This window comes from Aulostomus chinensis, chromosome 17 (assembly GCF_037954235.1).
Source record: "Aulostomus chinensis isolate RoL2024-O1b breed Wild chromosome 17, RoL_Achi_v1.0, whole genome shotgun sequence".
Classification (NCBI taxonomy): domain Eukaryota; kingdom Metazoa; phylum Chordata; class Actinopteri; order Syngnathiformes; family Aulostomidae; genus Aulostomus; species Aulostomus chinensis.
The window spans coordinates 18,188,616-18,212,118 of record NC_141336.1 but is presented as its reverse complement, the minus strand read 5'-3'; the positions used below and the strand labels follow the sequence as shown (position 1 = coordinate 18,212,118).

The following is a 23,503-nucleotide window of genomic DNA, read 5'->3' as shown; positions in this document are numbered from 1 at the left end:
CACACACACACACACACACACAAACTTGTTTTAGTCTAGTGGTGTGTGTGTGTGCCAGAATTCATTGGCTATATTTTTAGCTTCCCACTCAAACAACTACACCGCAAACGTTCTCCAATATATGCTGTCAATTCCACGTAGCTGTGTTAGGTGCTGGGACCTCAAACTTACCTAATATCACACATGAACGTGTCAAGAAGTTGGCTGAGGAGGTGGTATACATCAAGGTACATTTATTTTTCTTATTCTTGTAATTAAATACATACTGTAAGTGCAAATAGTTAAAGAGTCCAGGGTCTAAAGAACTACAGAGTATAGCTGAACATAGTACAAAGTTGGACAGTTATTCAAACAAGCTAAATATCACCAGATACTCCTTGTCTTCATAGTATTTGTACAACAGTACCTAAAACATGAGTTTGTGTATTGTTCCATATGGTAATACAAAAGCAAAAACCCTACAATTACCACATCTAAGACGCATATTGTTAAATTATTTTGTGCTTGGAAACACCAAAAGGAAATCATTTCTGATATTTATATATATTGACATATACTGAGAGAAGCCCCATCTGCTAACTCAAACATTAAGCAGTATTTAACACTGGCAGCAAGAGCACGTCTGTGGGCATTTAGCTTTTTTTGTGCTGGACCATACAGTGTGAGTGTGTGTGGTGAGCACTGCAAAGCGAAAATGTAGCATGACTTAAAAACTGCACAAAAAGATATCAAATATTATTTACCCAAGGCTCGACTTCATGCACTTCATAATAAGCAACACAAAAAAGTCAGTTTCTTTTGTTTTCGACTTGTGTCTACCTATAAACAGGATTATGTGCGTGTGTTTGTGTGTTAGTGGCTGCTATAGACAGGGTGAAGGCTTTTCCAGTGGATGCTTTTAGAGAACACCAAGATGACAAAGCACTACATCCCACAGATGATAACCAGGCTCTTGAACAGTGAGCGAGCTGCCTGCCTCCGTTTTGGACCGGACTGTCAGCTTCTCTGAGACCCAATAGGTCTACTCCTCCTTTCTCTTGGCCCCCGGGATTTTTGCTTGGATCCTAAACAGAGAAAACAAGTCTCACAACTGTGTCTCTTATAGTACAGGAAACTTGCTTCCTGTTTTAGAGCATGAGCACCCTCCATTCCTTTTTTGTTTTTGGAAGTCAATCGATCCAGCTTGTCAGTTTTTACTAAAATTGCAAATGTTAGAGGCGAGTTCAAAAATTGTCTTCTATTTATGATAGAAGCGATATTTAAAATTGTTGCTGCATAAATGCTCATTTTAGCCTCCACACCTTTCTAAAACTTCAATTTGAGCCTAAAACAAGCAAACTTAGTCATTTACAGTTTGGTGCTACCATGATCAAGTGCCAAACCAGAAGTGCAAGTGTGGGTTTTGAGCTACTTTTGGGTTGCTGAGCAGAGGGCTGGAAAAACAAGACCTGAATCATTCCAGACAATGCATTCGTGGGTTTGTAAGTTTACATTTTCAAACTGTTTTGCTTTAATTAGCCATCATTCGCCATTAGTTTCACGCTAAAGACACATGACTTGCTTTTAAACTTAATTTTGAGTACTTGAATAGCAAATTTTGGGCAGCATTTTGCTTCAACTCCTGGAATTCGCTGGTATTTTAGCACCTCACCAGCTGTTCCAGCTCAGAGAAGCTGCTCTTTCAGATCATGATTGGAATTCCGTCAGTTAAAAAGCCCTCACAGGATAAATTCTGGACTTGGCTTTCTCTTCCATGCTATGTGAACAAAGTCTGAATGTCACACTCACTTCCCCACCACAGAGTTGACCTGGGTCCGTATTAATCCCACATACTGATCAATCTGTGCCTGAAAACAGTGAAAACAAAACATTTAATTGGTGCATGTTTTTCAGACATAATAATGAATGTCCTGAAGCTCCAAGTCTTTACCTGATGTTTCTCATAGACCACAGGCATGGTGAACATGGAGACCACAGCTGTGGAAGCAGAGTTCAGAGCTGTTACAGTATTCTGACCAACATGCTCAAACATTTGTGTCAGCAGGGCTCGCGGCACACGGCAACCAATGACACTTATCTTAGGTAAACTGGAAAAGTCAACTGCCCCTCAACATGATCAACAATGGTGTCTGATACGTAGATTTCTAATACACTGATGATAACAAGCTGTGCCTCTCATTGATGACAGATAGGAGTACATTCTATTCACTACTTTTGACAGGAAGTAACCACATGCTGCTTCTCCTCTGGAGGTGATTTCTGACACACTGAAGGCTGAGCTGTCATTCACATCAGCAGCGGGAACCTCACCTAGGATGAGCAGCGTCAGGCCGTTGAACAGAGCGCCCACATAGGTCAGCAGCCACATTAGAACAGCAAACTGAAACACATGGAATAAAAGTACTGTTAAAACATTACATTGGCACTGTCTATGAAATCTGCAGTGTAAGTATAAGACCCCGTGGTATTAAAATGTGACCTATATCCAGAAATGTTATCCAGGCGAGGAAAAACAGATGTTCATGATGTGTTTAGATCTGCATGACCACATCTGGAGGCTGTCTGGGAGCCCACCAACTAAGACTGGCCAATTAATTGATATTACAATATAGGCCACAGATACTGCTGGGCAGTTCATCAAAAATGTAACCATCACCGAGAGACTGTCCCTTTAATAATTCTGCATTTTTACAGTACAAACCTTTTCAGAGAATAATAATCATGATCTTGTCGTATTGCTCAGCCCAAGCATGCGACATCAAGCCCTGGCCTCCGACTGCGCATATGCTCCCTGCAACAGGTGGTAAAAATGGAAGATATCTGTCCTTGGAGCGAGGCAGGAACCAGAAGCTTTATGTGGTGAGAGCGTGGCCTGAGCAAAACTGGACACATCCACCAAAATGGATCAATTCATGAGTTTAAAAAAAATGAAGGAACAATTAAAGAAATTTCCTTAACTTTTGGTCCTCAAAGTGTCCCGAGTCATGTATTAAATTTTGGAAGCGATACCATCAAAGGCCTCGGAGGACACAGCATTTCTTCGGGTTGTGTAAACATCCTCATTTTGACAGTTTTGTCCATTTTGTGGACGTTGTGTTGGTTTTAGGTTAGGGGTGTCACGTATGAGTTGTGCGACTTGATGACACGAATAAATTGGTATTGGTTCCATGTCTGTACGACATTCCTAAAGGCAGTTAGGGGCATAAATGCATTTGACTCTCCCTAGGTGGTGCTATTGAGGTATTTTTTTACTTTTTTTTTTTTTTTTTTGGATTATCGAATCTTTTGCCAGACCAGATTTGCGTGCAGGTTTTGGTGAGTTTTTGAGTGTGTCTAGGGGGTCAAAAGAAGCGTCAAAGTGGCGGCAGAATAGGAAAGAATAATACGAAGCAAAACAGAAGGCCTTTTTTTTTGCCAGGTTAAATGAATGGTATCTCCCCCCCCCGCCCATGTCCCTGTGTGCGTTTTTACTTTTAGTGTGGGATAGTGTTTTGTGTGTCATTTTGTGTTTGAGTGTGTACAGCGAACTTAATCGGGTCTTGTAATACCTTCGGGCTCAGGCCCTAAAAAACTGCACGAAGACCGTATGCTAATGGAAAAGTAAACACAGCAGCAGGATCAGACGATTTATCATCTGATGACAGATCAATACACAGATCATATTTTCGGTCTAAAAGCTCTGCTAGTGGACCAGCCTGCCTGGTAGTTACTGAAGCATCACCCCTGCAGAAGTCAAAGAGCGTTTGTGTGAAACGAACCTTCAAAGAATCAACCAGATCTTGCACGAGGAAAAGCCTGCGGAGCTCCCTCATACAAGTGTTGGTGTAAAGCAGGATCTTGTCAGCATATTTACTAATCTGGTCCTGGGATAGAGCGATCTCCATCTCCAGGTAGGATCTAGAAACAAATACGGAAACTTTAAGTACACAGGAGACTTTTAATGACCTTCTCACCAAGGCAATGTGACTCACTTGAAAGGATGTCCCTCATCAGTTTTCTGCACGGCCTGAAGCACGGACTTGTAGATCCTGAAGCTGATGGTGGCAGAGAGGGCTGCCAGGGCTAAGTAGGCTCCGACGCTGACCACGCTGAACTGGGTCAGGGAGAAGAGGAGCAGGAGCACGCTGCTGAACATGGCCCCCGACTGCTTCACATTCCTCCAGTACAGCAGGTCAATAGCTATGAAGAAGTGTGTGGGGGGGACAAGGACAACCGGGGGTTAAACCCTGCACAGCATGATCGAGACCTCACATCGATGGCTGTACTCTTTTCAAAGTGGAATCTGCTGCTTTGTGCTACACACCCCACATTTGGGTCAAATAACTGGAATCTGTTCACAACTCCTCAGAGATTTCTGCTGTCACGTGACTCAGTTTAACCCAACTTCCTCACTCCTAAAAGCAGTGACTTGTCGCTTCAGTTCCTTGACCCCTATATATAGAGTGACCTTTGATAAGATGGCTGACTCTCACATGGAGAACAAGTTCTATCACCAGCAGCACCTGGTTTGGTCTCATACGTACACAGAAACAGCAGAAGCTACACTGGAACAGAATTAATGATTGACCCGTAGCTCAGTGAAAACAGCAGCAGAAATAGAAGCGCTATCAGCAGTTCATAGATAACGGTTCAATGTGACCTGGCCAGATAAGCGGCTCAGCGGTCAGTGATGAGGGATGACGATGCTTCAATGCAGTATCTTCACAACACTAGCACTGTAGCTGTTTTACTTCCTTCCAAACAATCTCGTCTGCTTTGCTTAGTGGGGCCTTAAATCCGAGAGGAAAGTAATAGCTGTGGATTAGCCAGGTGGCGGTCATGGTGCTGGAAACACTGGCCTGTTACCATGAGAACAGTCGGCTGTCTTTTTCACCTCTGCTGACCCAGCTGCCTCCACCACTGCAGCTCAGAGTGACACCTCACAACAGTAGAAGATCATTCATCTGTTGCTACTGATGGCTGCTAATCCTTCATGTCACAGGGACCCGAGCAGAACCGTTATCATGTCACAGTGTCAGAAGGGGAGAATCGCTCTTGAGATCCCCCCGGGTGTTCTTCTCTTTCTCTCTTAGCTGCCCAACTGCTCGCCTGCTCTAATTTTAGCTGTGGAGCTGTGAACAGCATAGTGATGACGGCCATCTTTGCTGTCCTCTGAAAAGGCATCTGTGGATACCAAAAAGGCAGGCTGGAACCTGGTTGGCAGAAAAAGTCACTGTGACGATGTGAATCTGAGCTGCGATGTACTGTCTCTTTAATGGAGAATAAACCATGGATGAGCTTACCTACCAGCACCCTCACACACTCTATAGATGTCCATACTGTATAGACACACTCATTCAGGAAGAACATGATCTGTCAGTATGCAACATTCCTCCCTGTTGCTCCTCATTTGACTAGAGATGCTGTGAGACACACACAGACACACACACACACACGGGAAGCTCATCCAGCAACAGACACATCAACAGACACACCAGCTCAAGAAAACACAGGTGTGGAGTGGCGACTGTGCCTCGTGATGTGCTGCACAGACTGCAGGCAGGCTGAAAAGCTTTAGCGAGCGCAGTAGAAGCGTGTACTGACCTGCGGCTCCCATGGCTGAACAGGGAAAGAGGCAGCTGCTTTATTCACGGACAAAAGGAGAGCAGCAGAGGGGGAGTCCCCCCTGCACAGGAGAGGAGGGTCTTTTGGTACACCAGCAAATCAGGAACCGCCTGAGCTATGGGACTGGGGGGGGGGGGGGCTTTATTGGGTGCGGTTGCCAAAGAACCACATTGCAATCCTGCACACATACATGCACATACAAACAGTCTCTGTATGCTCCGGCAGCACGTCAGTCGCACTGCCAAGTAGCGACTTCAATGTATAAAGACCGGATCACTTGGGCAGCTGCAGAAATGACTGGAGCCATATTTCACTGCTCTTATTACAATAGATCTGCTGAGCACCTGCCTGATGCAGTTGCCATAGTTACCATGCTCCATTTTCTCCCCACCACTCACATAGACATAGAGTGAGGGAGAGGGAAGAAGGAAGGGAGGGGCTGAGAGACGAAGGAGGGGAGAGAGCGAGCGTTCCTTTGGGAACAGAGAGAGAGATTCATTTGCAGTGAATCTGGGGAATCAGTGGTACATGATGTGTCTGTCTGTGCACCCCCATAAAGACCTGAGCCACTCCCTTCATTGTGGAGCACAAAGGGACAATGGCAGTTAATATCATGGCAGTTAGTCTTTGATTGGTGCACGCAGACGGCTGAGAATTGTCCAGTCAAGAACGTGTGTTCTATGGTGACAGTAGCAACCACAGCCAGGTTATTATCCCATGCAGTGACACGGGATGTTGAGAGTCTTCCTGTTATAGTCATCACAGAGTGAAAACCAGAGCAAATTATTAACACCAGTGACAATAATGATTTCCCCCCCCCTCCCCTTTTTTCTGTAGTGAAACTAGTTTAGCCTGACCTCATTAAATCACTGAAGACTTCCTTGTGGCCTCAAACAAGCCATCAGCCGGAGCGAGCAAACATGCGAAGGGACTTCTGCTGCCAACCGGCTTTAAATGTAGGACTTGAGTCGCCGCCTTAAGAACACGCAATTTTTATTAGTAAAGGGGAAACTGTTTGAGTTACATGATAATAGAATGTCAACATTTAAACTCCACTCCTTGCTGGCTGCCATAATTGTGCCACTAAATCGCAACTCCTCTGTGAAACATCTCGTATTTTATACTTAACTCAGTTGGTCAATGAAAGGTGACCACAAACGTGACGAGCCACTTTGGCGTGTAGCGTCTTCAAGCCTTGGAGACACTATTATCAGTTATGTGTCATCTTCAATAGTGAACTCACTGCCGCATGCCTGTCAATATTCTTGTGCAGCTTGTTGGTGACTGAGAATGACTAAACATAAAAATGACTTTTGCCTCAAGGTGACGTGTGGAAAATAAATCTGCTCAGTTTCATCCTGACTCTCCGCTTTGTGGGATCATGGTGTGGACATGTGACACAGACGCGAAATGGTTAATGACACTCTTAAAAAGTGGGATCTTGACTGTGGAAGGCTTTTAAAAGGACTGTTTTGGTTTCTGTTTGGGTGTAATTAGCAGAGCAATCGCATCTCCTCTGTCCTCCTGAACTTAAAAATTTGGTAGATAGTAACACCACCACCCGGCAGGAGGAAGGGGCGCCATTTTCTCTCATGGTCCCCTTTCCAAGCCCTCCATGCTACAAAAACAGCCAGACGGAGGCGGCTTTTCTCCGGCCCAGTCTCTGCAAGGTGCCATGGCAGCTGAGGAGATAGAGCTGATGTAATCAGGATGGGTGTGCCCTGGTTACCATGGAGACAGTCTGTCAGTGCCGTTTGGATGCTCCGACTGCCTCGTTAACACAAAAGCAGAGCATACGCCATATAAAACCAGCTCCCCTGCATGGTTGCGAAGTGGGGAGGGTGATAACAATGGCACGCTTTAGTCCACAACACTGGCATCCATATTAACATGCACTCCAAACAGATGGCTCCCAGCATGCCGCTGTGAAAACATCGTCTCCCACCCTCTCTTCTTTGTTGTTTTCTTTTTTTGTCTTGGGATGCACACACATGCAGCAAAATTGATCTGTCATTAGGGCGTGTCCGTTTAAAGGGGACACAGGTAACAGCGAATACCAAAATGACAGAGATACACAAGTAAAGAACACACACAAGCGCACACAGAAGCCTAGATCCCTATAGTGTCATGAATATTTGAGGTCCATGCAGAGGCACTAGTCTATCTCTCACAGACACATAAGACAGATAAATAGCAGTAAGCACATCAGTACCCTGGCCCTTCCAGCTGCTCCAGGAGCTCTCCTTCTTGGTCACGTCTGCAGTGGCCTGCATGCTGCTGCTGATCGCTTGTCTTCCTGTTTTTGTCTCTCTCTTTCTCTCTGTTTATCGTCTCCGTTTTCTTCTTTGTCTCCTTCTTCGGCACAGTCTCACTCACTCATCCCAGAAAAGGCATGAATGGTCGCAAAAGGATGCGGGAGAGAGGCTGAGATGACAGAGAGGGAGGAGGGGAGGGAGGGAGGAAAAGGTTTCCAAGGTGCTGCCGGCTCGCGGAGCACACAGACTGATGCTGTGGAGCAGCTCGGTCGAGAACAGAGGGGAACGGAGAACGTGTGTCTGTGTAGGAGGAGGAGGGTGGGGTGGGGGGGAGTTAAATTGTAAACACTACATCACAGTTGCTGCTGCAGCAAACCACCCATGCAATGATTAAGAGCCTAAGCGGGTGAGAGGGTGGGTGGTGATAGTCGGAGGCTAAGCTTTTTTTTTTTTCTTGGAACGGGATGGAACCCTAGCCTTCACAATAAAAGCCTTGACCGAGTCTCAGAAACAACGAGGTTAGAGGCCACAGCGCCTGATTTGAGTGGTTTGATGTCTAGCCTCTGCTAGAACAGACCCAAGGTTGTTGTCTTTGTGATTATGTGTGCAAGCTGTAATGACAGTTGTGTACTGATGACATCATAGCGTCCTCCACCGCTAGATAGGACAGTGCACGACTGGCTGATGGTTGCTTCATGCAAGTTTACTGGAATTTGAGGGGCTATGGGTTCACAAAACCTTTCTGACAAGTCTCTGATTTTGGTCTCAAGGCTCTGACTTTTATCTCTGCGTGATAGTTCACACTCAGATGATGTCACAGAGCATCAAAGCGATCGAGAAAGAAGTCAGTCAGACCTCCGGCCCCCGACCTCAGCATCATAGTGAAAATGTTAACAAAAGATTGTCCCCCATATATTTTGATGCCGCCATGGTTTTCCTTGTAGCCGATTAATACATTGAGAACATAACATTAGCTATTTATACCACATACCACCACATGCTGCGTAGTCAGTAAGAGCGCCTCTGAAAGTCTGATGTCATGTTACACACCAGACGGGATGCGATGTTTATTGGAAGTTGAATGTGGCTGGACATAAGATCATGCTGCTCAGGATAAATACGGCAGACAACCTGCTGTTGCTCTTTATTAGTAGAATATTTAAGGTTGTGGTTATAGATTCAAATAGCTGTTTCCACTATGACTCGCTGAGAATGGAGAAGGCGAAGTGCTTGGGCTTCAAAAATTCATGAGGAGATACGTTGTGCATTACAGCACAATGTTGTTAAGAGCCTTGAGGATGTATTACTGCTTTACAGTTTCCTCCCCAGAATATATTTGAAATGCAAACTGAGCTGTAAGAAGCTGTGCACCAGAAAAAAAGCTGAGGGCAGAATAAATTGCACAGTCACTGTGGTGTCAGTGTTGAGCAGAGAACACCTCCTTTGTGTACAGTTTGGGTGCTGGTACCCCTTCCACCCCCACCCTCCTGCAGACAGCCACACCTCACACCTTCTGCTCACTGCAGCCTTGACAGGCCTCAGTGCCAAATACCAGTCAAGAAAAACAAAAAAAAAACTCTTTGAACCAGACGGAACATGCTCCCCCATCACTGTTGCCATGGCAACTGGTGAGGAAGTGCGCTTGAGTGATGAAAACAATATTATCGGCTAGTCTGCAATGGTGACAAAGATTCACTGCGCCCTCTAGTGGTGGACAAACACATGTGTGACCTGTTTTTCAACATTTCCAGAACCTTCTTACAGTGAGTAAACAAAACATGAAGGAGCTTGTTAAATTTTACAAGAAAGGGAACTATTTATCTGACTCATCATCTGGAAACATCCATTTTTGTCTGAGCAGGGAACTTCATTAGTTTGTGGGAAATCTGTGCAGCTCTCCGGTTCGAGGCCACACAGCGTCTAAAACGAACATTTATTTGCATCTTGATTTTGACATTTCGATGTCTTTATCAGTAAAAGCAGCAGAAATTCAACTGAAATCCTTCATAGCCCCTTCGAAGGAGTGTGTCCCAGTTTTGACATCACAGGATTATGTAAACTCACTGTTTACAGGGATAGAGAGAGCAGCCAGGAGAAGTCAAAATACTCATGCAAACATCAAATGTGCAGCTTAGACAGCATTAACTCATGCTGACTGTGACTGGCATGTCTGACCTATCTAATCCCAGGCTTGATATAAGGAGCCAGATGCTGTCCAGATGCACAAAGATCTTTTCCCTTCAACATCTACAATTATCTTCTGTTACAGTTTGCCATTTAAAGAGTTAACATTGTCACTTTGTAGTCTCTTGGCATTGCCAGGATGCATTCTCACTGATATATATATTTTTTTTTTCCTTAAATGCACCACCAGGGGGAAGCAGACTTCAAAAAAAGCACAACAAAAGCACTTCCCACGCACCACCTAGAACAGAAGCACACGTACAGCAGTGGAACATCCCATCTCCCTCAACAATCCTTTTTACTCCCAGGCCTTGTCAGCAAAAACAATAGCAGTGCAAACACCGTTCAGGTAGCTACTAGAAAACAAAAACTCAGGAAATGCGCAAGTGATTAGATTAGAAATATGCTGTTGATGATTTCAAAAACGGTTGTTAATCTCTAGGGGGAGGTTCTGATAATAGCTCTTTATCTCAGGTACAAATACACACCAGCAAACACCATGCTCGCTGAGAGCTCTCAATCTGAATGGCAGGTCCTCTGCAACCATGAAAAGACATATGTTTACATCCTGGTATGTCTTCAAAGAGACTTTATGAAAAGCAGTACACTTCTAAATAGTAAATGGACTCCATATTTTCTGCCTTAATGGCACTCAAAGCTCTTTACAATGTTGCATCATTCACCCACACGCTGACTACTTTAGTGAAACTAAAGTTATCTAACCTTTTTGTTTGTTAAAACCTTCCAGGAAGGTTGCGGCAGCAGCTTTTCCCAGGTCATCTTTCCCCTCGTGGCTGTGCTTGTACATGTCGTCCTGGTGGGGCCTCTCTGATCGTACCTCTGGGGGCACGGCAGCAGTAGGGGGCTTGGGCTTGCTGAAGCGATCCTCCTCTGGTTTCACTTGGGTCTTGACCTTGTCTGTGATGAGGGGCTCTGCTGGCATCGCCTCAGTGGCACTGCGGGGAGGGAAGGGACTGGGAACCAGGGGAGAGGGAGGGTTGGCTCCTTGTTTGGGGCCACTGAAGCCCTGTTCTCTCTTTGGGCTCTCTTCAGATGCAGACTCGATGAAGAGATCACTGTCAAGCTCTGCCTCTCTCTCCTCCCTCAGAATGCTGTAGGCTGTGGGGGGAGCGTGGTTGCCAGCCAGGCTGAAACCACCCTTGGCGACTGGGGGATTGTCAAAGGGGCTGTTTGGTGGGCTGAAAGCACCCTTGCTTTTAGGCGGTGGGGCAAATGGGTTGCTACTGGCCTTGGGAGGCTCCTCAGACACCAGCTCGATCTCTGAGTCTCCAGACTCTGCACTGCTGCCATCGTGGTCCTTCCCACCGGCCTTTGAGCCTGCTGGACTGCTTTTGGTCACCGCAGACTTCACTGCATCAGCCTTGAACATGTCATGAGAGGGGGATTCTTTTTCTGCACAAATGGAATAAAGACAAAAATAAGTCTTCATTCATGATTCAAGAGAAGACGCAGAGTAGCTGCACAGGAACTATATGTTCAACACAAGTGCTTCCATATCATTGCATACATTCTGGCAACATGGATGGGAAATACATCTTACTAGAGGTGAAAGTATGATCACCTGTGCTATAACATGTTATGCTTTCACTTTAAATATTACTATAAGTATTAGCAGATAGTTTAAATGTCACAAACATTTCCACCTGCTTATTTTACACATTGCTGTTGCTTTTGCAGATACCCTGTGAGTTGCTATCATAATGCAAAATGACATGTGATATGATGAGGGATCCAATGATAAATGTGACACGTGGTGTGTGTGTGTGTGTATGTTTTGCCTACGTGTTGGTGAAGCATTGGGAGTGGAAGCAGGACTGTCATCCTCTGGCTCTGATAGCGTCACCGTTGGAACCCCCTGCAAACCCACACTAAGAACGTTTTCATGCTCATTAACTGGTTGGGGGTGCGGCTGTTGGTCGGCTTTGGCAGCTGGAAGATGAGATTCGGTCAAGGTGATCTTCACAGGGCTGGCTGTCTGCGGAGTCCCCCCCAGGTTCCGGTAGGAGCGGTAGTCTGACAGCTCTTCATCAGATGGCTCCTCGACGTAGGGGAACGAGTGAGAGCCCAGGGCTGGACCCAAGTTCTCCTCTTCTTCCTCATCCTCATCGTCTCCGACAGGGTTCCTATCTATGTAACCGCCCAGTGAGTCACGGGTGGTCTTGCCTTTGTCATCATGGCTGTGCTGACCCCCCTGGTGTCGGTCATGGCGCTCATCCCCGTGGCTGATATCCATATAGTTGTAGGATTCTGTCTTATCTAAACCCTGCAGAGACTTCGGCATGTCATCAACCAGGCTGGAAGTTGTCTTGGTGTTGGAGCTGAAGCTGTAGGTGTCAGTGGAGAAGTGGTCCAAGCCTGAGGAGCCAGAGGAAGACTTCAGGTTGTCCGATAGGTAGGACGCTTCTCGTCCTGATGTGAAGCTCTGATTGGACAGAAGGGAAGTGTACACATCCCCGTCATCATTCATGGGCTTTCTAAAGAGGCCAGACATGAGGTCATCTACCGAGAGAGAGAGAGGGAAGACATGAAATATGGTGAGGATGACACACTGGTGACACACAGACAACAGTTGTAAATTGGAGGCTGCTTAAAACACAGTAACACTAACACTAACATCCAGTTAGACGAGACAAGGCCACGCTTCAGCTGGTGCTGCTGCCAGGGAGAAAGTCTGTAGCACTGTGAGGGGGCAGCACTGTCCGACTGGCTGTGCAGACCAGTGAGGCAGCAGTAACAGAGGCTACTTGTACCCAGTGCAGGACAAAGGGACATTGTTCAGACACCCAAAATCAACAGTGCCACAACCAGAGTCTGTTCTAAATCATGCAGGCAAAGAGCGCAGTCACATCTCTGCTCGGTGATCACTAATCCTGCAGCTCCCCTGACAACAGAGATAGGAACAATTTACTGTGGTGCAAACCAGCATGTAGCCTCCCCAAAATGGTGTATGCTAGGCTAGGTTGTATTCACACCAAGCACATATTTAACAAGTATACGAGTTACTGTACATAGAGCCATTGTTCATAGTACAGAAAATGTTATCGCAAAGAGATTATTTTTTAAATCAAGGTGAATTCAACTGAAATATTAAGTAGAGGTGCAAATATTACTAGTTATCTACGGGGAATAACCGGAGGGGAAAAAGTTGTTCATTTTTTGCCTTGGAGGAAAAATAAATAGAATTTTATGCATCAATATACAAGGACTACTTAAAACAGATGTTGGTCTCAGTAATCGTGGAATTCCCCACAGAATGAGTCAAAAGATTGTACAATGTGGTGGCTGCATTTTGTGTTTGATTTCTGGTTAATTGTTTGTGCGGTTAACGATTCACGTCCAATTGAAGGTATTGATTTTGGTGTCTGTATTTGGCAGGCCAACAATTTTCGATGTATTTTTCTTAGGCTATTTGAGTGAGATTCAGGTAAAATAAGATTTGAGATACTGATTGCTGATTCAGGATGCGTTCATTTTCTCGATTTTTAGTACTGAAACAAAGATGTATTTTGCTTTTCGAGTATTCACCAACAGGCGTCTTGAATTCATAGGCATTTTCTCCACAGCATCACATCTTTGTGATCCCGAACACCGTGTTCCAAATGATTATGCAAATTATATTTCCTCTGATTGTCCTGAATAGTCAATTCAAATGACAGTCAGTATAATTTTCAAGTCATCAACCGTTAGGGTATAATTTAAAATGTATTGAACAAACCTCTCAATGATAACAGTATTATTTTTTAAAATAAAAAAAAAACTCAAAATCCACTGTTCCCAATTATAAGGCACGACATAGTTTCAAAAAATGTCATAGGTTTTGAAGAACTGCCTCCTGCCCTCATGGATCTTTTTCTTGAGGCACGTTCTCAATTGGGTCGAGGTCAGAAGAGGAAGGGGGCCACACCATGAGTTTCTCTCCGTTTATGCCCGAGCAGCCAATGACACAGAGGTATTCTTTGCAGCATGAGATGGTGCATTGTCATGCATGAAGAGGATATTCCTATGGAAAGCTAAGTTCTTCTTTTTGTACCATGAGAGAAAGTGGTCAGTCAGAAACTCTGTATACTTCGCAGAGGTCATTTTCACACTTTCAGGGACCTTAAAGGGGCCCACCAGTTCTCTCCCCATGAATCCAGCCCAAAACATGACTCCACCACCTCCTTGCTGACGTCGCAGCCTTGTTGGGTCATGGTGGCTATACTCCTCCATCCATCTGGACCATCCAGAGTTGCACGGCACTCATCAGTGAACGAGACTGTTTGAAAATTAGTCTTCATGTATTTCCGGGCCCACCGCAACCATTTCTCCTTATGAGTATTGGTTAGGGGTGGCCGAATTGTAGGTTTACATTCAACTGCAAGCCTCTGGGGGATCCCATACCTTGAGGTTCGTGGGACTCAAGAGGCACCAGCAGCTTCAAATACCTGTTTGCTGGTTTGTAACTGCAATTTAGCAGCTGCTCTCTTAATCCGATGCATTTGTCTGGCAGAAACCTTCCTTACTATGCCTTTATTTGCACAAACCCGTCTGTGCTCCCAATCAGCCACAAATTGCTTCACAGTACGATGATCACGTTTAAGTTTTCATGAAATATCCAATGTTTTCATTCCTTGTCCAAGGCATTGCACTGTTTCACACTTTTCAGCAGGAGAGGGATCCTTTTTCTTTCCCATATTGCTTGAAAACTGTGACCTGCTTAATAATGTGAAACATCCTTCTTAAGTAGTTTTCCTTTAATTGGGCTCACCTGGCAAAAGTTACTATCAAAGGTGTCTGAGATTGATTTCAATGATCCAGAGAGCCTTGAGACACAATACCATCCATGAGTTTAACTGAAAAACCAAAAATTAAATGTTTATGACACTTCAATCCAATTTGGAACGTGGTGTAATTGGAAGAAACATAGCTAAAAGCTAACGCAACTAACAACAGCAAAACTGTCCAAAAATTTCTGTTTACAAACTCTCAAGTGTATCATCTGATATAATCCGTGTCTTTTTTTATCCAGCTGTTTGCCCAGTAATCCACAAACGCTTCGGTTTCAAGCAAAGCTGTGACACTTTCTCTTTAGCACAACCATGAATGAGAGTGGTCACAAGAGGTGATGCAGGGAGGAAAAATGTCTTCCTGAGCCCAAGACCTCTATTTGTGAGTACTTGAGAGGGAATATAGACTTTGTGGGTGAAGTATAACTTTGAGATTCTGACAAAGACGGCTAGTGTTAGCGGAGATTCTCACTGAATCAGTGTTGCAGGGGAAACATGGAGGATGCTTGTGATGCATATAAACTGCACACATGAACCGCAAAACAGGAAGAGACAGATTGATAGGAAAGTTATTTTAAATCATCAGGTCAGAGGTCAAGTGTCCTTTATGTCCCACATCCTGTAATCATAGAACTCCAGAGACAAACACCCCCAAACATGCATGCTCACACACATGTAAAAAGGGGTAAACATAGCACTCACACATAAACACAGTATTTGTGTTGTGTATAAGTCCAGGGTTCCTCCTCCTCCTGCTCTCCAGCCCTCCTTCTCCCTGGGAAGAAATGGTGCTATATATAGGCTGGATCCAGCTGCTGGGCTGGACGAGGGGGGGAGATTTAAAACCGCAGCCTTCGGGTTCGTTCTGGTGGATGCAAACGGAGTGACAGAAGACCCAACAGGTCAGGACGTCCCGTCCCTCCCTTTGCTTCCTCTTAAAAGCCCCACCACCCTTCCTCTCTGCTGTCCTTCCTACTGCTGCTGCTCCCCCCTCTGCTTGCACACAGCCATTAACAATACATCTTACAACAGTACACTGACATAAACCCAGACTACACGAGCACAGGAGTGCCGTGACAGCATGGAGAAGCAAAACAGACACTCTAGTGCTTCAACTTATTTTACATTTTGATATGCACAGATGTCTTACAGGACTCAAACAGCAGGATATAAAATTGACGGGCACAGCTGTTGAGCCCAAATCAGTTCCGTGACATGAATGCCCTTGACATACAGCTAAAGCGAATCAATGTGTAATCCTCTTAGTCCACTACCATGGTATAGGTCCCTTCAGTCATCACCCTGGCAACACCATCATAATCTAGCACTCACTGATTTACTGTACAAACACCTACTGTGGTGACGTGGGAAGCACTCGGAGCCACTACAAAGTGTAAAGAGAGGTGATCTCTGGAGCTTTGAACTGTCAGTAATCCTGGTGAGTCCTAACTGTAGGCAACACGCCCCCTCTCTCACTCTCCCTTTCTTCATCATTCAGCGTAACAACAAAGTAACTCACCAGCAATTGCATAAGTCATCTGCATCAGTTAGGAAGCTGGATGCTTGTCATGGCAGCGGCTTTGAGCCACGACTGGACAGACTGGGTGTGTTGAGATTGAGGGCATTTTGAATCTGCTGATACGGCGTAGCACCCAGACACATGGACAAACCCACAAGGCTGAGACAAACGCTTTACTGCACTCAGATGGGATTGGATGTGACAACAGAGGAATTCTCAGCTCACACTGTGGCCACCCAACATAATCATGTCACTGCAAGCCTGCTGCAGTTAGATAAAAAAGTCCTGGTGGTGGATGTGCAGCGAAGGGGGCAGTCCTTTTGTTATCCCCTGTGCAGCCCCGAAACTAATGCAGCCTGACAATCTGTGTTACTAATTATCAGGGTATACCGACAAAAACATGTGAGCTCAGACAATATCAAAAGCGCCCTGGTTAGAAAAATGAATACATTACTGCTTTGAACGGCAAATGAACGGTTTCCCGAGCTGCAAGTGGGACTCGGTGCACAGCAGGGTTGTCCCTGACACTTCACTGATCCACTGCATTTATTCAAGATGTATTAAATAAATATGAAAAATGGACTCTCTCTCTCTCTCTCTCTCACTCACACACACACACACACATACACACAAGCTGTAGAACTATAGAACATTATTTCTTGCTGGCAGTCAGGAAGTCCAGAGAAGTGACAGAAGCTGCTAGCTCCAGATGCTGCACGTTCCTGGGATCGTGAACTTGAGGGGTACTTTAAAGGGAACCAACAGAATTAAGTTTATCTTGATCTGATCCTGTCCAGAGTTCTTCTACCTCCTTGTGGTATTTTCTCTGATGAGTAAGACTCGGAGTATCGAGTGCTTCTTTTGGCTTTTGTTGCGTCTGTCTTTTCTCAATGTTGTCATTGTGTAATGTCTGTTCATGTTGATGCTCAACTCAGTTTTGCTGCAAAACAAATCCACCTACAGGTACAAAGAAGTCACATGAACCTAAGCCTTCCGTTGGTAAAACCAAAAAATGTAATACAAAAAAAATCCAAAGTCAAGGACTTCAAGTCAGGCAACCAACCGAAAAACAGTGCTTAAAAAGTACTGTTGGTTACCTGGACTGCAGTGTCCAATGGTATCTTCAACCCTTCACAGCAACGCAGTATTTTTGCCCCTGCCCACCATGATTAACCCCAGCAGTCTTGCTTTTGAACATCTGTACATCTGCAGCATGGTGACGATTCAATTACTCCATCGGCGACCCTCTACGCTGTGGTGTTATCTTTCAGGAGTTTTGTTTCGCTCCATGACCTTGTGGAAATCAATCCATCGCGCCGCTTTCAGGGCTCTTCTTTCACAATCCCATCTGTGCCTTTGACTTTAAATACTAGCTTTGTGATTTTAAGAGTAATGGTTCTCTCGAACTGGTACTTCACTCGATAATTTGCTAAATATGCACTTCACTCCAAACTGGAGGCGCTTTATTAATGGTTTCTAATGATAAAACGATTTTTTTTCTCTTCATTTCTCACCTCTAAAAAAAGAGTGGCAGGAAAAGTCACAGTATGATTGTGTTGATAGACGTAATATTGGATTTCCTATAATAAGTCATTATGTGATGATAATGTATTGATTACGTTATCCTTGGCAGACCAAACACAAGAGTACTTGTCGCTAACTGTCCCACTTTAATGTCTGCGAAGTCGAGGAAAATGTAGAGCACAAAGGCCATCTAAAACGAGAACCAAGGTACAAACAAAATTACTAGCAGAGGTCGATAAGAGAACAGCTGTGCCGAGGGATTCGACTGCTCTAAGCTGCATCGATCCCAGACAATAGAAACATACAATTACTGTAAGAAGCGTAAGTATATCCACCAGTCTTTGATAAAAAAAAAAAAAAAAATCGCTTAAGGCCACACAGAGCAAATGTTGTTGTTCCAACGGCCTTTGACAAAGATAAATCAATCTGGAGGCTGTTAAAATAAAAGCTCATCTGCTACCATTCAGATCTGGAAGCTGTGGGTACTTAGGGAGCCTGTCGTTCCCGGTATTGATCGTATTTTTCTTCGCTTGGATAGAGATTTATGGTTGACTGGAGAGGATGAGGGAGGAGTGTCTGCCAGCTGTCTACTTTGGGTCAAAACTGTCAATTTAGTGTAACTTTGGATTGACGTTCCTCTCTAATTGCACAGGCAGACTCTGCCAGTCAGAGGCGAGTCACGTTTACGATGACCAGCACATAAAAATGAAGATTGACTACACTGTTTGTAAATGCTCTTATCTAATCCCATGAGTAGTTCTGCAATAGTCTGCTCTGGGATTCATGCCCACAGGCTAAAGAGCAGGACACAGACAGAAGCATCACGTTTCACGTACTGGCTCCTAATTGTTTTCAGGGTAAACACAAGGGATGAAAGAAAAATTATGATTTAAAGATAGGGGTAGTGCTCTATTGTTGTGCCCTTCAGTGGAGCCGCTAGACTGCTTTTGTCAGCGAAACTATGGAAATCCAATGTTCCTCTCCATTGATGAATTCAAGTCAAACCCCAATCCATTTCTCGCTATCTTTGTTCATTGTTGTTTTTGTGCCATTGTACTGTTAAACTATTATTTATGACACTTTCATGGACTGCAAAAGATGGATCATGTGACGGCAAACAAAAAAAAATAAGTGAGTCAAGAGTGGCGTGGGGGGGGGGGGGGGTTTGGCTTCTAGCGCTACAACCATGAATGTTTTCTTAAAACCCCAAATCTCATGAGTTTCAGACTGGAATAAGAAATCAATGGACACCCATGCAGTCCAGGCCTCCACTCGGTCCAGCGTGGCTCAAATTATGACCACTAACTCCTCCGGAACAGTGGTGGGGAAAGTAGGAATGCACGTTCAGCGGACCTGTGAAACAAGGAATTGCCGTGGAGCGAACGAGCGGACGGCTTGGTTCTCGGGGTACGCTACGAGAGAGTGAAGTGGAAAGGACAGGAGAAAACCTGTGGAGCAGCAGAGAAAGCAGGACAAGAGATGAAGGGAGGGGAAAACGTAAGTTAAAGGAATGCAACAACTTTTAAGGGATCCATTGACAAACCTCCCTTTAACCAGGCAAGAAGATAGATACCTTTCTGTGTGTGTGTGTGTGTGTGTGCATTAGAGACATGCGACAGACAGGCTGCTAGCTAGCTTAGCACAAAGAGTGGCAGTGGGTGGGAAGTGTAAGCATACATTTGTCCAAAGCCAGCACATACAAGGAAGTCCACAATGGACTTTTCCTGCATTAAAATAGCCAAGGTTTTAACGCTGTTCTGACCAAAAATTTGGCAATCGTCTGGCTCTGCCCCCCCGAAGCGTGTCACAATCCTGTGTGGACTGCTGAGAATTTTCAGTTTCGATCTCATTTTCCTCTGTTTCTCAGCTTGTTTTTTCATTGTTCTCATTTCCTGTTTTACTTTGAAACCAATTCCCTTCTGTGTTTATGCTGCTTGTAATTCTGTTATTGTCTTCAGCTGCGTCTCATTACTTGATTAGTCTGAGCCTGTTCCCCTCGACTCTCAGCCTACCAGCTCCCTGCCCTCACAGTCTCACACATTATTCCTTGTTGTTTTAGACCCGTTTTCCATGTCAGTTTTCATCAGAGCGTCTGATTAATCAAGTTTATTCAGTCTTGCTTCAGTCTGTTAGTCGTGCCTACTCTTGGGATTCCAGGTTTTGTTTTGTTTTTTTTAGATTTCCGTCTCCGCTACATGTGACAAAGCAAAAACACCTCATTATATGCCCTGCCCCCTTTTGGTTTTATTGGAATTGTGCTATAATTTGATGACATAAAAGGGTGTAGTGATGCACTGGTAATCACGTGGGTACCTACAGTCTTATGGGTGGAAATTGTGCATAAGAGCAGACAGAAATTATCATCCCCTGAGAACTACAGCGCAGACTCTGGTTCCAAGATGACAGGGATTCTGAGCAAGATGGCAAATGTATCATTTTTATACAGTTACAGGAAGCGGAGACAAGTATGCCCATCTTTTCTTTTTTGCCTTAATACTGATGTCGCTGCCTTTCCACTGGGATGTTAGAAATGTAGAAAATCTAGCAGCAAGTCTTGATGATGTTTGGAATTATTTTTAAATCACAACATGTGGTGGACATTTTTCAAACACCTCTCCTCCGACTGCCTGTGTGAGGTAAAGCTCCATGACTACAGGTGTCTGAGACAGGAAGGACTCGTCTTTATATTTCCCCTTGAACTATCAGCCGTCCCATCACAAACTCGCTTCGCTCGCCATTAAGCCGCCCCCCCCCCCTCCCTTGTCCTCTTCCCCTATTTTATCTTGCATCTTTATCCCGGAGTCTGAAAAGACCTAGCACTGCCGCCCCCCTGGGAACAGGAGCAGAGCTCTCTCCCCGCTACAGGCACAAATGCACTGTGCAGGCTTAGGCAGTCCAGCCAATCCACTAAGTGCTTCCTCTATCTATGAAAGATACGAGCGAGCCAGACATATGCTGCCTCATCCTCGCCACCGAGAGGGAGAGAGTCTGGACCATCCACGGGGCCCGCTGGACTGTGGGAGACATTTTAATGACTGACGCACTTCGTCAAGACAGAGCTACTGTGGCTTGATTGGGTTTGTTTCGAAGTACTCACATGTACGCCTCTTCTCTACCACAGAGCAGCAATCACACACACCATCTGCTGCGAACCAGCTTGACGGTGTGTTTTTATAACAAATTCAGACATGTTCTTGGTCATGATACAGCAATAATTGTCTTGAAGACTCAAAAAGGGAAATTCAGTGGAAAAAGAAGCTGCCATTCCCGACTAAGGTTGTGTCCTGTAACCCAATAGAGCTGCAATCAATAAGATTTAGGCCAGGAGCAGTTCGATTACCTAAAGAGGCAATTCTAGACATTTAGACGGATAGAGTTTCACACTGCAGACCGCTCAGAGTTCTTCTTTTGTGATTTTTCCAGCGGCAGCACAGAGGAGGAAAGTGTGAGCGGGAATGTGTTTGACGGGGATGAGAGCTGACTGCAACATGTCTGGTCAAGAGCTGCTAGATGTGATGAGATCCACACTGTTTCACCACCAAGAACCTCGGAGACGGAGTAGACTACCGTGGGTCTCTTAGCAATACACTCATTTAGGAATCAAAACACAATCCGTGTGTGTGTGTGTGTGTGTTAGCACCTACTCACTTTGGAGCTTGTCTGGCACACTGCAAGGAAACTAGAGCTTTGTTGACTTTCTAGAACATGTGGGCCAAACTCTGACTAGACAGTTCATCATTTCACACATTTTACAGTCTGCTTCATTTTTATCTGTACAATTTTATGTAAAGTTGGCTCTTTTTAATAAATATCTTTCATTGCCTCAGATCATTAAAGCCTGTATTAAATTAAGGTGTTGTTCTTGATCCATAGACAGTTTTTTTGTTGGTTTTTTTTTAATTGTCTTGGTCTCACTGCAGCCAATGGAAAAAGACCAAGCAACAAAGAGAGGGAACTAGGCAGCTTTTTTTTTTCTTTCTTTTTTTTTTTTTTAAACATCATCTCATGAATTTTTCAGTGAATTCGTGAATGAGAGTGCCGGGCTCTAGTTTTGCTCGCCAAGCGAATAGTGAGCCCTGTTTCTTCAGGATTAAAAATAGCATATGAGCCGAGCTGTGCGGCGCAGATCTTGGAACGGAGGTCTTGCAAGATGCTCCCACATAAACACTGTTTCTGGCATCCTCTTATGTGAGAGAAAGTTTAAATTCTGCGATGTGACTTTCTTTCTGCTACTTCTGTGACCTTGCTGTCATAGTTACCCTCTGACGACAACAACACTCAGCAAAGACAGCTGACACGTAGATCCTCACACTAAACCTCATGCTGTCCTCTACAAGTAATAATATTGGAAACACCAAAACAGGAATTCTGTCACTGCGTTTAGGTATTATAGACCGATATATCAGCCAATATTTGCCTTGTTGACAAAGATCTGTCAATAAGATGGTGTGATATCGGGCTACAAGATTTCCTGTGCAGAAAAGGATGAATAAAAATGAACGTATATGAAAACTGCCTCTATAAACATCAGCAAGTTCTTGGAATAAGCGATCTGTGCAACCCTCATCGTGTTTACTACTTGTATCTGCTGCACTAATACAATCTTTAGAGGATTAGTGTTATTTTAAATCTGGCTATGAAGCTATGGGGCCTGCCGTCTTGCGCGTCATCCCCTCTATAAGCCTCGTTTCTTTATCGTTCAATAATAAAAAAAAACAAAAACAGGCCTGCATGTGAGAGCAGGTGCAGCAGACATGCCCGAGGCCATTAAAGAGTTCAACAGGCTATCTCATGCGTCCTGCCTGGATCTCATCAACAAAAAGGGCCATGCAGAGCAAGGAAACACTGGGTCACAACCGCATGTTTCCCTGCCACCGATCCACTTTGAAAACGTCTGATATGTTTAGATTCGTTGCCACAGCTGATGTCTGTGTTTTAAAGCCAGAAGTTTAAACTCCTCCAACGCTGCCGACGGCACCAAGCTTTTTTCTTCTTTGCGTCTAAATTTTTAGGTTTGTTGACAACCGGTCAAATTAATGTAGTTAACGATGTATAAGTATTAACTACCCGCTTTACCTGTAGATGCAGTTTCCATAGCAACGGGAGGCCTTTTCCCGTCGTCTTGGAAAAGATGAAATTGTTGATCCAGGTCGCTGGGCGCATCGCCACCTCTCGCCTTGTATTCTTCACGTAGATCGTCGAGCAGGGTCGGCGTGTTTCCAAACAGGCCGTTCCTTTCATTGTCATCGCTAAACCACTTCCCCTCCGAGCCTAGCTCCTCTCCGGACTGAGCAGACATGCTTCTCGCTGTTGTCGGACAGAGGGGCAGATGCTAGAGCAGCTATAAGAGTAGACGAGGATGGATGGCGGAGACGAAGACACGATGATGCGGCTCGCTGCTGCTGCTGCTGCTGCTGCTGCTGGCGTCTGTCAGATGGGTCTGGGGTGTGTAGACGCCACAGTTGAGGCGGTGCGGTCGCTCGGGGAGCAGGAGGAGAGGAGCGGGGTTGATTGTTTTAGTTCACTGCTCCAGCGCTGACGTCATGGTGTCCGTGAGGCTCAGGGCTGGCACTTTATTTGGGCCAGTGTCGGACTAGAAAGACATTTTATGCCTACAGATTAGGCATTTA

General features: G+C 44.9%; 1 protein-coding gene across 2 annotated transcripts; it reads right to left on the bottom strand.

Annotated features, from left to right (window-relative positions):
* Positions 1-194: 194 nt before the first annotated feature.
* Positions 195-23,381, bottom strand: rtn1a (reticulon 1a). Of its 2 annotated transcripts, none has more exons than XM_086181570.1 (9): positions 22,950-23,381; positions 11,847-12,563; positions 10,767-11,456; positions 3,972-4,179; positions 3,759-3,897; positions 2,311-2,380; positions 1,931-1,977; positions 1,789-1,847; positions 195-1,064 (listed from the first exon to the last, which is right to left on the bottom strand). In XM_086181570.1, the coding sequence occupies exons 1-9, from the start codon at positions 23,170-23,172 to the stop codon at positions 1,022-1,024; spliced, it is 2,196 nt and encodes a 731-aa protein (XP_086037696.1). In that variant the 5' UTR covers positions 23,173-23,381; the 3' UTR covers positions 195-1,021. The 2 variants fall into 2 exon arrangements, with proteins under 2 accessions (XP_086037696.1, XP_086037697.1); XM_086181571.1 differs by lacking the exon at positions 22,950-23,381 and adding an exon at positions 16,350-16,440.
* Positions 23,382-23,503: the final 122 nt, after the last annotated feature.